Genomic DNA, 17334 nt, shown 5'->3' with positions numbered 1-17334 from the left:
GAAGCAAGGGACACTTGTCTTTAGGAAGATAGGTCTTATGAAAGTCCAGTAAAGAAACAAAAGTTCACACTCAAGAAAAACGCAATTGAGTTACAAAAAATATTGTAAAAAATATGTTTTAAGCGTGTTGGGCCACGCATAGCCACCAAGTTTAATAAGCAGCTACCCTAAGGGCTTTCATTTAAAAATTAGCAAAGAGCCTTAAGCATCTGCCAGGCTTGATTCATCGTCCTACTGAGATAACTACTGACAGGTTATACCTTGGAAGGATGCTCTTGTGTAACAGGAGTGGGCAAAGTGTAGTCTTCCAGATATGAATGAACTGTCATTCCCAGCAGGTGAGGAATGAAACTGAAATTGCAATCCAATTCTTGTGGACGCACCTTGACATTCTATGCTTTATAAAACTAATGTTAGCCAGTTTTAAGGGGGGGGGGGAGAAGCATTACAAGTATTACTAATAAACATTCTGGTACAGACATACTAACTAGATCTCCAGTGTGTGAAAATGTTTCTGGGACTTCCATTATACTTAGGTCTACCTCAAATGCCCAAACATTTTTATTGAAGCAAGGAGATTCATAAATGAAACTTGGTGGACTACTTTATTCCTTAACATTCCTGCAGAAAGGCCCGTTATATCTGGTGGGTGGTGTTATTTGAAAACATGACATAAAAATATATTACAAACATTTTTGTTATAAAGTTTGTAGCATCTTTGAACAGTACCTTATCTAGTAATTTCAGATAAGATCATTGTAAAATTCAATTATGTTTCTAATATGAACTGATCAAACATTTGTTATTATAATTTGACTGTATCCTCTAATTTTTTTATTATAAGGGTACAGTTCTAATTAGTGTAATGTACACTCAGAACATATTCTGGCTCTTAATGAGTACACAACCGACTTGTTCACTGTTTCTTTATTAATTCTTAGTACCATTTGCTGCCTTTTTAAGGAATGCAAAGCCTTGCATTACCTTACAGCTTCAATTATGCTATGCAAGTGCTAACATCAGGCAATCTCCCAGTCCTGAAGATTTATTACTTCCAAGAACACGTTAGTGGGCAGAACTGAGCCCTACAAGAACTTAGTCTAAATGGGGGTGGAGGGATGGATACAGAGGCACTATCTTATAGTCATGCAGAGGCATCTTGGAGTGGTCCCTTGATGGCAATAGCTTCAATCTCAACCCGTGCACCCTGGGGGGAAAAATTAAATTAGACACTCAGAACAGGATAGTCAAAGAACATTTCTAGTCACATAAGTCAGTGAACCCAATCTTTGCCAATGCACATTCCAAGTTCAAACTGATCATAGGGGTTAATGAGGAATAACAATATTTCCCTCATTTTGAGTGCTAAGAGAAGGGCCACCATGAGATACAACAGCGGCTTTCTGTTCTTAATAGTACACAGTAGTGGCATGTACATTCAATCTGTTTAGCTTTCAAAATCAGATGAAATTAGTGTGTTCATTGTGGTAACAATTAATGACATCTTCTAATACACAGAAGCTAGCACCTGTTTACAGTGTCAAAAGACTCATCCCGTCAACCATTCACCTTGGAGGAAGCCCATTTGATCTCTATGGGGCTTGTTTCCAAGTACAGACAGTCCCAAGTTACAAAGATAAGTTCTGTAGGTTTGTTCTTAAGTTGAATTTGTATGTAAGTCAAAACAGTTACATTTTGAAAGTGTAATGCTAGAATACACACACACACACACACACACACACACACACACACACACACACACACGTATGCTTTGGATAGCATAGGGAAGTGTTAACTCCCCTATGGTGTTTGTTTTGCTGTATGTGCCCCTGTTCAGAAGACTTCCCCTCCCTTTCTGTCCCTGTGATAATTGGATTTTGAACATTTTAGCTTGTTATGAAAACAAGGATTGATGATTAAGCTTAGACACCTTTTCCCCATGATAAGTCTTTTGGGCTGGAATTTCCCTTTCATTACAGTAGGCAAAGGATTTTAAACAATGTGCATTAACAAAGCCTAGAAGCAATTTTTCTTTTTGCAAGAAATAAGACCATCAATTTTTGCAAAAATAAACCAACTTACTTTTGGAAGAGCAGCAACTTGGTAAGCTGCTCTGGCTGGAAAGTTGCACTTGAAAACTATGCCAAGAAGACACATTGTGTCAATAAATATATTGATTACATTAAGAAAGGCATTTTCATTTACTTTGACTATGCTTCACAGCAACATATTGAGTAATGCAGAATAAGCCAAAAAGTTATATTGAAACACTAGGTATTCTGATATTGTGCTATGCAAGTACTGGTCAGCAATCTGAAATTCATACCCTAACCCTAACCCTAAACCTTACATACGTGTGGTTTGTTAAACTAATGTCTTAAAAATCAGAGTGATTTTCAGCAATCGAGCTGAAATTTAAATACTCCACATAGCATAGACTGAAACACGTTGAATAACTTTATCAAGTCCAAAGGCAGGCTTTACTACTGCTCTCAGCCTCAACAAATGTTTGCACTAGAGATTTAAAACAAAACAGAAAAGGTGTGTGCTTTTTGTAGTCACACAAACACAATAAAAAACTCAGAACTGCAGCTCATTTTTAGATGAGGGAGAATCTCACAGGCACAGATTATAATAGTTGTGAGCTAGCTGAGGGACCAGATTTTCACTTGCAGAACCTGTAATAAATCACACTAATGGCTGCCAGAGTGCAAACTGAAGGTTGCTCCAATACCTAAGAGGTACAGTAATTTCAAGAGGTGTTACTTATTATCTGTGTGATAATGAATGTTAGCTGAAATTTTCTTTTACACATAACCACTGAAGACACAGGAGTGTTCTCCAGTTTTCTCCAGATGCTCCTACTACTTTATTTTGACTTGCAGCTTTGGAAAGTAAAAACCACCAGGAAGACAATGTATCAATGTTTTAAAAAGGGTTCATCATGAACATAAAAATGATTTGGGTGGTGCAAATACTGCCCAAACTTGGTCTACTTCTAGATTTTATCCCAGAAGTTTAGAAACTAAGGAAGAATTAAAAAGCAGTTAAGCTTCATGGTTGGAAGACGATTTGACCATGGATCTTCCCCCCCCCCCCCCCGGCCCATTTTTTTTTTTTTCAAAACATGAGCATTAAAATCAAAGTAAGCATCACATGTCCATTTTTCAATGGCAATTATGATCATCTTATTCTATATCTGTCTTGTTTGCTGAAGCTTGCTTGGTTACACAACAACAGAAGTACTTACACTGCTTGTAGATTTCATTAATATCATTAAAGTCCTTCATGTCAGCCATCAGCACAGTTGTCTTGACCACTAGAATTAGAAACACTCATTATAAACTAGTTCCAAATTATCAAGATGAAAGCATAATTGAGGCTACACTGCTATCAATGCACAGCTGCTTGGAACAAGTCTGACAAAATTCAGGAAGATTTAACTCAGAACGAAATGATACAGAACTGTGCTGCAAATGATTTGACTCTTGGTTTTACTTCTTGATTGCAGGGAGGTTTAATGCTTTTTTCAAGTAATCTGAGGAGATTACTTAGATCAACCTCTAACGCAGCCCCTATCGGCTGTTAGGAATTGTGGAGTTGGAGTCCAAAACACCTGGAGGGGTGAGGTTGGACCATGCTTGCTCCAGTGCGTCAGAATAGCTAAGAGGATGGAAGTTAGGACTTGGAATTTTGAATCTCTAAGGGCAGTGGTATTTGGGAATTTAACTCTCAATCCTATTATCTCTCCCAAACAGATATTTTCTATCTCAATGATACCAGTTATATCCTTCATGTATCCAACATGAATCACAATAGATTTATGCCATCCCTGCAACTCAAGTAGCAACCATCCCAGAATGCAGTCATTCATTGTTCGGAATCCCATCACTTTAAACTCAAATCCATTTTTTCAAATCCTGTTCACAACTTTCATTCTATGTAGAGCTTACAGAAGTTGGAAATACAGACATGGGAAAAATAAATCCTAAAAATGATATAGATCCCTTGACTCATGTAGTCTGTTTTGACTCCAGTCAAAAATATTTTTTGCTTCTGTGCAACTCGTTGGATAATGTTGCTCACTTTAGTTAAAATTTACTCACCATTGCAATAGTCACAGTCAGCAGCTTTCAGAATTTCACCGATATTTTGAAGGGCCTAATAGTGAAACACAAAAATTAGCTCCCAATGTTTTAGCTATTCATACCCTAGGGCTCTAAAACTTCATATATCCACACAGAGGGCACCATGTTATATGAAAAAGAAATGTTTACAAAAGTAATCCATAGCTAAAGAAATTTTTTTTAGAAAAATGTCAAAAACTAGTAAGCTCCAATCCCAGAGAAATAAGCTAAATTCTCATAACTTCAAGAAGTTAAATACAATGAACCTTCTCTTGAATAGGGCTTCCAGAAAAAGCCTAGGAATAAAAGGGAACTGAAAAGCGGATGCTTTTTCCCATCACTTTGTTGTGCTCCTCCAACTCATTGCTGCAACAGCTGAAAATATGGATATTGTCTTGAAAAGACTGAGTACTTTTTCTCTCATGACCTCCCTTTGAAGCGCAGGACTTTTCTATGGCAACTATGTTGTTCAGTAGAGATCTACCTTAGGCAGATAGACTCCTCCTGAATGTTGAAATGGTAGATGCAATTGCTTATTTTCAGCCTTATGGACATGCCCGTAACAAATAATTCATGGATAATGACAGTGAGATCATCTGTTACCTGTTTAGCTTGTTCCTTTGCTCCTCCGGCTACAAGTTCCCCACTTGCAGGATCCATGCCTAGCTGCCCTGAGATGTACATGGTCCGGTCAACCAATACAGCTTGACTAATTTTTCAAAAAAAGGGGTGGGAAAAGAAAGAGAGATTTAACTCCCGGATGTCAACTGCTTTTCTCTTTTTTAAGCACTTATTGAAAAGAAATACAGTACGCTGGGCCATCATCTTCTGGAGGCTGGTTCCCGAACCCTCTGTGAATACCAAAATCTGTGGGTGCTCAAGTCCCATTATATACAATGACATAGTAAAATGTAATCCTTTACATAAAATGGCAAAATAAAGGGGGGGGGGTTAGAAGGAGGGTGTTTTCAAGAAATGTATGGTTGAATCCATGAATGTAGACATTGTAACAAAATCTCTTCTGGATCAAACCAAAGATCTATCTGGTCCAGAATTCTGTTCTTACGGCGGTAATCCAGATATCTATAATAAACCCACAAACAAGATAAGAACACAAAAGCAACTTCTAGCATTCTCTACCAATTGGAATTCAAAGCCATAGTTCTTCTGAAGGGGGCATTTTGAGTGAGAAAAGTAGTCTTCGTGATTGTGTAAAGAACCATCTTGCTGGAGCCCCATTCAAGGTCATGGACTCATTTCTGCTAAATCATTAAAACTGAGTGTAATATGTAGCTTGGGATCAAGTGAGACGCTTGATGTTTACAGGATTTAGATGGATCTAATGGATGTTATCAGCCAGGCTACATGCAGCAAACTGAAAATGTTTGCCCACAAACTAATGTAGACATTTCTAAGATTACATTTAATTAGTAATCATAAAAGTCATAGCTGTTAGTTAACACCTAGAGCATCAGAAAGTCATCTAAATGACTTCCTTATGCCAGATTACAACATGCAAGATCACAGATTTATACCAGCCTTGATATCTACCACATGCTGTGGGGCACATAGTCATTCAACCTGGGGTAGCTTTTAGAGGGAAAACTGCACAATGCACTCAACTGAAACACTGCTGAGTTCTCTTTGTGTCTCTGGAACTAAAACATTTCTCATTGAATGGAGCCACAGCAACTCCAAGAACTCTGATCTATTGCACTAAAAGCAATTCCAGTTCCTCTGACCGTTTGAAGAATACTCTGGATAAATTCAGAGCTCAGACTATCATTATCATCATCATCATCATCATCATCATCATCCTGCCTTTCTCCCAAAATTAAGACTCAAGATGCTATATAATTTAACAAGAACAGGGACTACAAATATATAAAAAAGTAAACATTAAAATGGAAAAATCACAGTATTAAACAGTTCAGAACTGTTAAATAGAATATTAATACTTAAAGAGAAAAAAATGATTTAAAATCTTTGAGTTTAATGCTACAACAATACAGCACCGTACTGTTTAAAACATAGGGTTGTTGTATGTCTTTCGGGCTGTGTGGCCATGTTCCAGAAGCATTCTCTCCTGACGTTTCGCCCACATCTATGGCAGGCATCCTCAGAGGTTGTGAGGATGCCTGCCATAGATGTGGGCGAAACGTCAGGAGAGAATGCTTCTGGAACATGGCCACACAGCCCGAAAGACATACAACAACCCTATGATCCCGGCCATGAAAGCCTTCGACAACACATTGTTTAAAACATGTCTGCATTAAAATCCTATTGAAATGAAAAAGGTCCTACATACAAATGGAAAGACAACAAGGAGGTGGGCATTCTGGCTTTTCTCAGAAGAGAGTTCCATAGTCTCTAGGAGAAGCTGTTGAGAAGGCTTTCGCATCAATGCTAATAACTTTGGCAGTGAGAGTAACATAAATCCAGGGACAGAAATAAAGCTGCCCAGTTATTATGATGTAAGGATTTTGGTGCCATCTCACAAAAATATCCATAATTAATGGAACTTGTCATATTAGTGGAATTCCAGGCCACTGGGGCTGTGTGCTGGAGCACTGCTTGGCTCCATCCCAGCAGCATTTACATTATCATGGCAAAGCAACTACTTGGCCAATTAAGTCTATGCCAAGGTACAAAAACACCAATTTAAATAGCTCCTTGGGAAATCTAAGCAGTTATGTCCTCTTGCAGCTTTCCTGAATTGCTTAACAGAAACTCAAGAATGGCACCCTGCACTTCCATAAGTGCGAGCTCATCAGACCGTAGCCTCTTCCAAATGTTTGGACTTGATGAAGCCTTCTGTCAACAGCTGACCAAACAGGCACAAAGAAGAGATATAGTAGTCATGGGCGATTTCAATTATCCCGATATCTGCTGGAAAACAAACTCAGCCAAGAGTACAAAGTCCAACAAATTCCTCACTTGCCTTGCAGATAATTTTATGGTTCAGAAGGTAGAAGAGGCAACAAGGGGATCAGCAACTCTTGATCTAATCTTAACAAATGTGGAAGACCTGATCAATACAGTTGAAGTGGTTGGATCCTTAGGGGCAAGTGACCATGTGCTCCTGCAGTTTGCAATACAAAGGAATGCTGAAACTAAGACAAGTCAAACACACATTCTGGACTTTAAGAGAGCTGACTTCCAAAAAATGAAGGAATTACTGAGCAGCATTCCATGGACGCCGATATTAAAAAACAAGGGAGTTAAGGATGGATGGGAGTTTTTCAAAAGTGAAATACTCAAGGCGCAAATGCAAACAGTGCCAACAAAGAAAAAAAATAAGACAAGTGCAAAGAAGCCAGAATGGATGTCCAAAGAACTTCTAACTGAGCTAAAGCTCAAAAGTGACATGCACAAGAAGTGGAAAAGGGGAGAAATCACCAAAGAAGAATTCAAACGTATAGCCAACACCTGTAGGGAAAAGGTTCGCAAGGCTAAAGCGCAAAATGAGCTCAGGCTTGCCAGGGACATAAAAAACAACAAAAAAGGCTTTTTTGCTTACGTTGGTAGAAAAAGGAAGAAAAAGGAGGCGATAGGGCCATTGCAAGGAGAAGATGGGGTGATGGCGACAGGGGACAGGGAAAAGGCAGAACTACTTAATGCCTTCTTTGCCTCGGTCTTCTCAGAAAAAGAAAGCCATCTTCAACCTCAGCAACACGGAATGGACGAAGGATTGGGGGAAATCCAACCCCAAATAGGGAAACAAGTTGTCCAGGAACACTTGGCCTCTCTAAACGAATTCAAGTCCCCAGGGCCAGATCAGCTACACCCAAGAGTACTGAAGGAACTAGCGGAAGTTATTTCAGAACCACTGGCAATTATCTTCGAGAGTTCTTGGAGAACGGGAGAAGTCCCAGCAGATTGGAGGAGGGCGAATGTGGTCCCTATCTTCAAGAAAGGAAAAAAGAACGACCCAAACAATTACCGTCCGGTCAGCCTCACATCAATACCAGGCAAAATTCTGGAAAAGATCATTAAGGAAGTGGTCTGCGAACACTTAGAAACAAATGCGGTCATTGCTAATAGTCAACACGGATTTACCAAAAACAAGTCATGCCAGACTAATCTGATCTCTTTTTTCGATAGAGTTACGAGTTGGGTCGATACAGGGAATGCTGTGGATGTAGCGTACCTGGATTTCAGTAAGGCCTTCGACAAAGTCCCCCACGACCTTCTGGCAAACAAACTAGTAAAATGTGGGCTAGACAAAACTACGGTTAGGTGGATCTGTAATTGGCTAAGCGAACGAACCCAAAGGGTGCTTACCAATGCGTCGTCTTCATCATGGAAAGAAGTGACAAGTGGAGTGCCGCAGGGCTCCGTCCTGGGCCCGGTTCTGTTCAACATCTTTATTAACGACTTAGACGAAGGGTTAGAAGGCACGATCATCAAGTTTGCAGACGACACAAAACTGGGAGGGATAGCTAACACTCCAGAAGACAGGAGCAGAATTCAAAACGATCTTGACAGACTAGAGAGATGGGCCAAAACTAACAAAATGAAGTTCAACAGGGACAAATGCAAGATACTTCACTTCGGCAGAAAAAATGGAAATCAAAGATACCGAATGGGGGATGCCTGGCTTGACAGCAGTGTGTGCGAAAAAGACCTTGGAGTCCTTGTGGACAACAAGTTAAACATGAGCCAACAATGTGATGCGGCTGCTAAAAAAAGCCAATGGGATTCTGGCCTGCATCAATAGGGGAATAGCGTCTAGATCCAGGGAAGTTATGCTCCCCCTCTATTCTGCCTTGGTCAGACCACACCTGGAATACTGTGTCCAATTTTGGGCACCGCAGTTGAAGGGAGATGTTGACAAGCTGGAAAGCGTCCAGAGGAGGGCGACTAAAATGATTAAGGGTCTGGAGAACAAGCCCTATGAGGAGCGGCTTAAAGAGCTGGGCATGTTTAGCCTGCAGAAGAGAAGGCTGAGAGGAGACATGATAGCCATGTACAAATATGTGAAGGGAAGTCATAGGGAAGAGGGAGCAAGCTTGTTTTCTGCTGCCCTGCAGACTAGGACACGGAACAATGGCTTCAAACTACAGGAAAGGAGATTCCACCTGAACATCAGGAAGAACTTCCTCACTGTGAGAGCTGTTCGACAGTGGAACTCTCTCCCCCGGACTGTGGTGGAGGCTCCTTCCTTGGAGGCTTTTAAGCAGAGGCTGGATGGCCATCTGTCGGGGGTGCTTTGAATGCGATTTCCTGCTTCTTAGCAGGGGGTTGGACTAGATGGCCCATGTGGTCTCTTCCAACTCTACTATTCTATGATTCTATGATTCTATGATTCTTTTTGTGGCCTTGCCAGTTCATTTGGAACAGTTGACTGCCATGCCCAATTACAAATGGGCAAGCGTTCAAATGAACTTCAATGTTGGAAGGACACTCTGAGAACAATGTTTCTGCTATCTGAAGCAGAATACTGAAATGCGAAAAGATTTAGTCAGAACAAGCATACAAGCTATTTTAAGCCATAGAAGGAAAACCAGCTTCAATTGATAATTACAAGGCTTGGGCCACATCAAGGATTTGTGCTAAAGCTTCAATGGAAGCACCTTTTCCCCATGATAACTTTCAGAGGTATTGTTGAAGGCTTTCATGGCTGGAATCACTGGGTTGCTGTGAATTTTTCGGGCTGTATGGCCATGTTCCAGAAGTATTCTCTCCTAACGTTTCGCCCACATTTATGGCAGGCATCCTCAGAGGTTCTTTCAGAAGTGAATTTCCCTTCTTAGGGGTAGATTATCTCACCCCTGTTTGTAACTTGGGACTGTCTGTATTTCATTTTGCTTTTCCAGCATCGTGCCCTATATGTTTATTGTACTTCTGAAGAACTCGGGGCTCTACAAAGTCTTCTGAACTCATCTGCAGACAGTCCAGTTTTCACAATATGAAGATCCATAATCAGATAATTAGAATCAGCTTATCTTACAAAGGAAAATATCTCTGCAACCCTTGATATGTTACCAAAAATGATTACAAAGCACTTTACTTAGGAACTACTAAATCCTTACTCAAGTCTCTGCTTGGAAGACAGACTTCCTGGCTCTTTCGTTTATTTTTTACACTGATAAGTAGGTTCATCTAAGCTGGCTTCTGCATTAATGAATGAAAAGTGCCTTGACAGCAAACCAAGCCTTTTAATCAATGGATTAGTTACTACTACTATCTAGGAATATATTCTCTAACTTGAAGCATGCAGTAAGCTTTACAAGTAGTGAAAATACTCATAATGAAAGGCAGAGCTTTACAAACTGTGTGTCGTCGTGACACATTATTGTGTTGACTGCAGTGTGTAGGTTTGTCACATGAACATGTCAAGAAACCTCTATGCGAAATAAGCAATCATATATTTGTAAAAATATAAATGAAAGCCATTCATGAGATATATTTTCCCCCATACATTTCATTATTACAATTTATGTAAGTGTCCATGTCTCTTATTAATTAGTTGGTTTAACCTCCAGTTTACTAGTAAAACTGAATTGTTGTGTCGCAAAATGATACATGCATAAAATACGTGTCACCAACATGAAATATTTGGAAAGCTCTGATGTAAGAGATGAAGCAACAGATACAATCAATTCCCATCTTGTGCAGAGGGAAAGAACTGAGGAGGAAGAAACTGCTAAGGAATTGGGTTTTACTCAACTAAATTGCTACAGAGGGTGGAGAAGATGTCTTCACTGTCTTTTTAATAAAGGGCTTAAACAGGGAATTTTTAAAGACACTGAGCCCAGCCCAAATCACAACAGAGCACTAAAATGAGTGAAGATGCTGCCTTGATGTAAACTTTGCTTGCATATATACTGTATTACAATTACTTTCTTTTCATAGGAAAAAAAATAATCTTGCACAATTGAGATTATACAGTAAGATCTGTTTTAAATTATGCTTTTATATATAAGCAGTTGACTTATCTTTGAAAAAAATGTAGACCTACTTGCACAGCAAAATAAACACAGAACACCTCACACTTCAGGACATCAGAACATGTCCAAGAATATAGCAAAATCCTTTATACTAAGCATTTCTGATGGTCTAGTTTAATCTTGAGAGCCGAGGTAGTATAGTGACTTAAGTGTTGGACTAGGGTGCATCTACACTGTAGAATTAATGCAGTTTGACACTACTTTAATTGCCATGGCTCAATACTATGGAATCATGAGGGGCACAGTTTTGCAAGGTCTTTAGCCTTCTCTGATAAAGAATGCTGGTGCATCACCAAAGTACACTGCCAGTGTTGCATAGCCTTTGACCCTGGAAGTTAAAATTTGTGTCAAACTGCACTAATTCTACAGTTTAGATGCACCCTAGGATTCTGGGAACCCAGGGTTTAAACTTCCGCTTTGCCATTGAGTAATCCTGGGCAAGTAATGTTCTCTGATCCTTAAGGGAAGATAATGAGGAAACAATTTGGAATAAACCATGCCAAGAAAATGCCACATTACAGCAAGAACAAAGGCTGCATCTATACCGAAAAGTTAATGCAGTTTCACACCACTTTAACTATGGCTCAGTGCCATGGAATCTTGGGAGTTGAAGTTTGATGAGGCAGCAGTACTCTTTGGCAGAGAAGGCTAAAAACCATATAAAACTACAACTCCTGGGGTTCCATAGCATTATGCCATGGCAGTCAAAGTGGTGTCAAACTGCATTAATTCTACAGTGTAGATGCATCCACTGTTTAAATGAAGCAGTGTTATTCTAATAAGTAGGCTTCCAAGGTCTCTGATCTAGCCATTACTTGGTCCTTTCAACTTGAGATGTCAGGAAATGCATTGGGGATTGTCTTCATTCAAAGTATCACCAAATTATGGTCCATTCGAGATCCTCCTGATGGTATGTGGTATCCCTTTTCAGCATAAGGCCAGGAGTAAATCAGTTCGCACAATGTAATTCATCTTGACTGCAATTCTGTATATCCCCTTGAATAAACCCTATTGAACTCAACTTGACTCCATTTTGAAATAGACATGCACAGGAGTCCACTGTCCCGGTTTAAGATCTAACGATTCTAACCCCAGAAAAGTCCTAAAAAATTGACACATAAGTAAAGAGCATTTGTTTGTGACCCACAGATGCAAGTATACCTTATTCCTGATCCCTTTTCCAAATGGCATATTACTAAGAGAGAAAAATGAAAGGAAGTTAATATTTATCTTCCTCAATTTCTGGGCTCTTTGGTTTTGCAGCCAAGGCTGATAAATCTACAGCCTCCTGGAAAGCCTGGCATTTGGTGAAAGATCTTAGTTTACATGAGCGAAAAAAATCTCTGTGCAACCTAAGCTTAATCATTAATTTTGGTTTGAGACTATGAAGCAAATTAATGATTTATTCAGCACCACTTTTCCTCTCCTTCACCACTTTGATATACAGTTGTCCCTCTGCAGTTTTGACTTTTGTGGATTTGATTATACATTGATTTAATTTAAAATGTTCTCTTCTATGCATTTCTAGGTCCTCTAATGCAGCTCTATGGTCAGCTCCCTGCAGAAGTTGATCATAAACTTTGCTGGAATACCTAGAAATTCCTAGAGCTAATGGGGAGACATATATATGTGTGTGTGTGTGTGTATGTATATGTGTGTGTGTGTGTATATGTATGTGTGTGTGTGTGTGTGTGTGTGTGTGTAAACTGGCTGGGATTTCTGGGAGTTGTCAGCCAAAAACATCTGGGGACCCCAGGTTGAGAACCACTGGGCTATGGGTATATCTAGAATGCAGAATCAATGCAGTTTGGCACCACTTTCACTGCCATGGTTCAACGCTATGGAATCTGGAGCTTTGTAGTTTGGTGAGGCACCAGCACTACGGTATTTGGCAGGGAAGGCTGGTGACCTTGTAAAACTACAACTCCCAGGATTCCACAGTCAAAATGGTATCACACTGCATTAATTCTACAGTATAAACTAGGCACCCTGAGAATAAACCATCTGTATTAAAGACATAAAAACCCTTTAAGTTCCCTTCTAACACAATTCCTAACTGGCTTTTAGGAATTGTGGGAGTTGAAGTCCAAAACACCTAGAGGGCCAAAGTTTGCCCATGCCTGATTTAAGGTGTTAGCAAGCAGGAAGCATGACGCTTCTACAACCCTCCAAGTAGCACTTAATAACTTATTCATTCTTTACATTATAATACCAAGAAAAAATAAATTGCACTCAGAGGAATACAAAAAAGAGGAGAAAGTTTTAAAGACAGGCCTAGAGGCATGTTTTAATATTTTTGAAATACTTTATGTAGTTTTGTAATAGTTTACTTATTGGGTGTAATGTTTTAATCTTTTCGATGAATGTTAAGGGTTTTATATGATTTTCATTATTGTGTGAAATGTTTTAATATGTTTAAGGGTGTTGGGTGATTTTAATATTTTTGTTTCTTACAAACCTATGTTGGATTCCATTTTAATGTCTATTATGTTACAGGTTTTAAATTGTAATCCATATTCTTTTTAGTGCTGCAAGCCACTTTTATTTATTTATTTATTTATATCCCACTTTATCTCTCCATACGGTGTTATGGTTGAGCCTTCGGGCTCCGGTAATAGAAGAAGGGGTCATAAGACTCCTCGAGAGTCAGACTCTTTCGAGGAGCATGAAAGAAAACGGCTCCGGGATTTGTTTACAGACCCGACAGATGAGGACTCATTTGAGGGTTTTTCTCAGGGTTTGGAGGAAGAGATGGCCAGCTCGGAGGAGGATGACATGGAATGGACTCGTGTGAGGGAGGATTTGGGTGTTGGGGAAACAGGCAATGAAAGCATGGGAGGTGATTGGCGGGTTGCAGGATCAGACCCATGGACTGGCTGGAGGGATGGAGCGGGATCCACAGCTAGGGATGCTGTGGGGCGTAGTCAAAGGTGCTTAAGCTCTGATGAGGATGATGATGTTGGGGCGTCTGGAATTGGGATGGCAGCTGACAGCGATGATGAGCTTGAACTGGGATAAAATGGGGTTTGGGACCAATGTCTAATTGCGTTGGGCAAGGTAATCTGGACGGACGCTTGGGCTTTTGTTGGGGAACTTCCTGAAGACGGGTGTGATTCGTTACTGGATACGTAAGTTTACCAAGGACACTGGGCATCGACGGCGGGAGGAACTGTGCGGGGGTTTTCTCTGTGCAACTTGTGTTTAATCTCAATAGCTTGGACCTCCGTCGTCTTTTTGACGGGCAATACCTACTCACACTGGATTGATGCTGGACTGACTGACTTCGATTCCGGATTATCCCTACTGCTGGCTATCGGTGAGACCTTTGGATTTCTGGACGACTACGCTTGGCTATAGACCACTGGACCGGATTGGGACCCTGCTGACTGCCGTTACCCTGACTGCTGTGCCTGGACCTGGATATCGTTGGCCGCTGAACCTTTAACTGAATCCTGACTATGACCACGCTTCTCGCTCCCTGCAGGAAGGAATAAACAAGCCTGGTTTATTCCCCTGCTGTTTCTGAGTAGCAGAGAGGAATCTGCCACCAGTCTGTTGTTTACATTTTGTCTCCTGTTGATCCTCTTTTGTTTGCATTGTTTGCCAGGCTGAAGTAAGCACTTTTGATTTAATCCGGATTATACTTCTGTTTAACCCGGTTTATCCCTTTGAACCGTTTAAGCTCAAACTGAGCTGTTTTTTGTTACTTATCACACTGAAGTCAAGTGTTTGCCCTGTTCTTTGTTTCCTACGGGCGTTTTTAGTTCTGTAACCTCAATAAACTGAGTTTTGCTTTACTTGCTGGCGTTTTGTCTCTGACATACGGAGACTCAAAGTGGCTCACAATCAAAAACATTGCAACTGAAAATATACAAATATACAATAATAAAACTGTATATCATTATATGTTATCATATAATGGGGTGGGAAGGAAGGAGGGGGATGAACATGGCACCTGTAAAGCTAATGATTTTAATGTTATTTTAATGTTTATATTAAGTTTTTATTCCATGTCTTAATGTCTAAATGTTTGTTTATGTCTCATGCTTTAATTATGGTTAATGATTTTTAATTCATAGTGATATGTTATCGTTTAGATATTATGCTTTGGTTTTCACATGCATGTTTGGCATTGAATTTTGCCATTATTTTGTTGGAAACGGCTTTGAGTCCCCCCAAGGGTGAGAAAAGCAATATAGAAATGCAGTAAATAATACATATTTAATATATTAGTATTACTATATTCCATTATTATTATTATGTTGTATTATTGTTAGTATTATATTGTGTTCCATCATTATATTACTATCATTATATATACAGTATATACATTATATTATATTAGCATTGCACATTAGTATTAATGTACTATACCACTATACTGCAATATTAGTAATATTACATGTAATACATAATATACAATTATGATATTATTATATTGTACTATACTATTATACCACTATATATATATATATATATATATATATATATAATACACTACCAATATGTTATACTATTAGTATTAGATAATATGTGTTGTGGAAGACTTTCATGGCCAGAATCACTGAGTTGCTGTGAGTTTTCTGGGCTGTATGGCCATGTCAATGTCAATTGAAACAACTTTTTATCCGGAGCTATGACTGAATTTTGTGAATTTTAATGTTTTACATTGTAATTTCGTATGTGTGTTGTTGTAATTCTGTGGTTTTTATAGTTTCAGATTTATGTACAGTGTTCCCTCACTACTTCGTGGTTCACTTTTTGTGAATTCGCTGTTTTGCAGTTTTTCAATAAACTCTAAAAGAATGTTATAAATCATAAAAAATTACAATTTACAGCCTAAGGAAGGGAGGAAGGAGAAACCGAAGGGAGAGAAAAGGAGCCCAAGCGGCAACAGGAGGAGAAGGAGGTGATTTATCAATACACAATTGATTGAGAAAGACTTAAAATAGTGTATTACTACTAAAATAATGTATAAATATTAAAATAAATATAGTGTCCCTACTTCGCAGACTTTCACTTATTGCGGGTGGTCCTGGAACATAACCCCCGCAATAAGTGAGGGAACACTGTATTATCTATATTCGGCATTTCGCTGTATTTTGTAGGCCGCCCCAAGTCCCTTCGGGGAGATGGTGGCGGGGTAGAAATAAAATGTGTATATATATATGTGTGTGTGTGTGTGTATGTGTGTGTGTTCCAGAAGCATTCTCTCCTGATATTTCCTCTGAGGATGCCTGGCATAGATGTGGGCAAAATGCCAGGAGAGAATGCTTCTGGAACATGGCCATACAGCCCAGTAAACTCACAGTAAACCCATTATATAATATACTAGCTGTGCCCGGCCACGCGTTGCTGTGGCAAAGTATGGTAGTATGGGAAATAAAGTATTGAGGAATTGGTGGTAGTTAAGGTAAAGGGTAAAGCTTTTCCCCTGACATTAAGTCCATTATAAATGAGTTATATAGCTGTGTGGAAGGCCTTGAGTCTACACTGCCATATAATCCAGTTCAAATCAGATAATCTGTATTTTATAGGCAGTGTGCAAGAGGCCTAATTCTGCCTGTCCCCTGGGCTGAGTGGGTTGCTAGGAGACCAAGTGGGTGGAACTTAGCCTTCTAACTGGCAGCAATTGGATAAAAACAATTATTCCTCTCCCTCTAATTAGGACTTTATTTTTCTTTTCTTTTTGTTGTATGAACGTAGAGGCATGGATGAGGGGTTGTGCTGCCAAGTTTAGTGTTTCTGGGATGTGTTGTTTTGTCCTAGGCCGAAATTGAATTACTCTTTTATATATATAGATTTAAAAGTAAGATATAAATGAATAATATATTTTAAAGTAAGATATAAACATCATCATTATCATCGTATCCTATACACAATTTGGAATAAATCAAACATTAAAGCCCATTTCGTTTGATTGATATGATTCCACCCCTTGAGCTTGTCTCATCTTCCTCTTTCCAAGCAGCCTTATAGCGCGCTTCAAGAACATCCAGAAGCGGGGAGTTCCGCAGGTGAACGGTTGAATCCTACCTGTAGGGTCCTATGGCGGCAGGAGCCTTCGCGCAGGTGATGATCCTCTTCACTAACGTGGCCATGATCGGATTGGTCCCTCCTAAGTCCCCAAAAAATCCCAACAAGTGAGTGGAAAAACTCAAGACTCCGCTCTTGGACTTTACCCGTCCTCTCTCCCTCCTCGGCCCCGCCCTCCTCTCAAACTCGCGCGCCATTCATTCTGCGGTATTGAGAAC

General features: G+C 39.6%; 1 protein-coding gene across 1 annotated transcript; it reads right to left on the bottom strand.

Moving 5' to 3' along the window:
* Positions 1-586: 586 nt before the first annotated feature.
* rida (reactive intermediate imine deaminase A homolog) lies at positions 587-17313 on the bottom strand. The gene is made up of 6 exons (XM_062980149.1): positions 17117-17313; positions 4731-4836; positions 4107-4161; positions 3251-3319; positions 2083-2138; positions 587-1207 (listed from the first exon to the last, which is right to left on the bottom strand). The coding sequence occupies exons 1-6, from the start codon at positions 17311-17313 to the stop codon at positions 1145-1147; spliced, it is 546 nt and encodes a 181-aa protein (XP_062836219.1). The 3' UTR covers positions 587-1144.
* Positions 17314-17334: the final 21 nt, after the last annotated feature.

Source organism: Anolis carolinensis, chromosome 4 (assembly GCF_035594765.1).
Source record: "Anolis carolinensis isolate JA03-04 chromosome 4, rAnoCar3.1.pri, whole genome shotgun sequence".
In the NCBI taxonomy this organism is placed as follows: Eukaryota; Metazoa; Chordata; class Lepidosauria; order Squamata; family Dactyloidae; genus Anolis; species Anolis carolinensis.
This window is presented reverse-complemented; position numbering and strand designations above follow the sequence as displayed.

Excerpts from the sequence above, each read along its gene's own strand:
- rida (XM_062980149.1), bottom strand. The coding sequence starts at position 17,313 with ATGGCGCGCGAGTTTGAGAGGAGGGCGGGGCCGAGGAGGGAGAGAGGA. Across the intron at positions 4,837-17,116 it reads GCCGCCATAGGACCCTACAG|TCAAGCTGTATTGGTTGACC; the intron begins GTAGGATTCAAC and ends TTGAAAAATTAG. Across the intron at positions 4,162-4,730 it reads CAAAGGAACAAGCTAAACAG|GCCCTTCAAAATATCGGTGA; the intron begins GTAACAGATGAT and ends TTTCACTATTAG.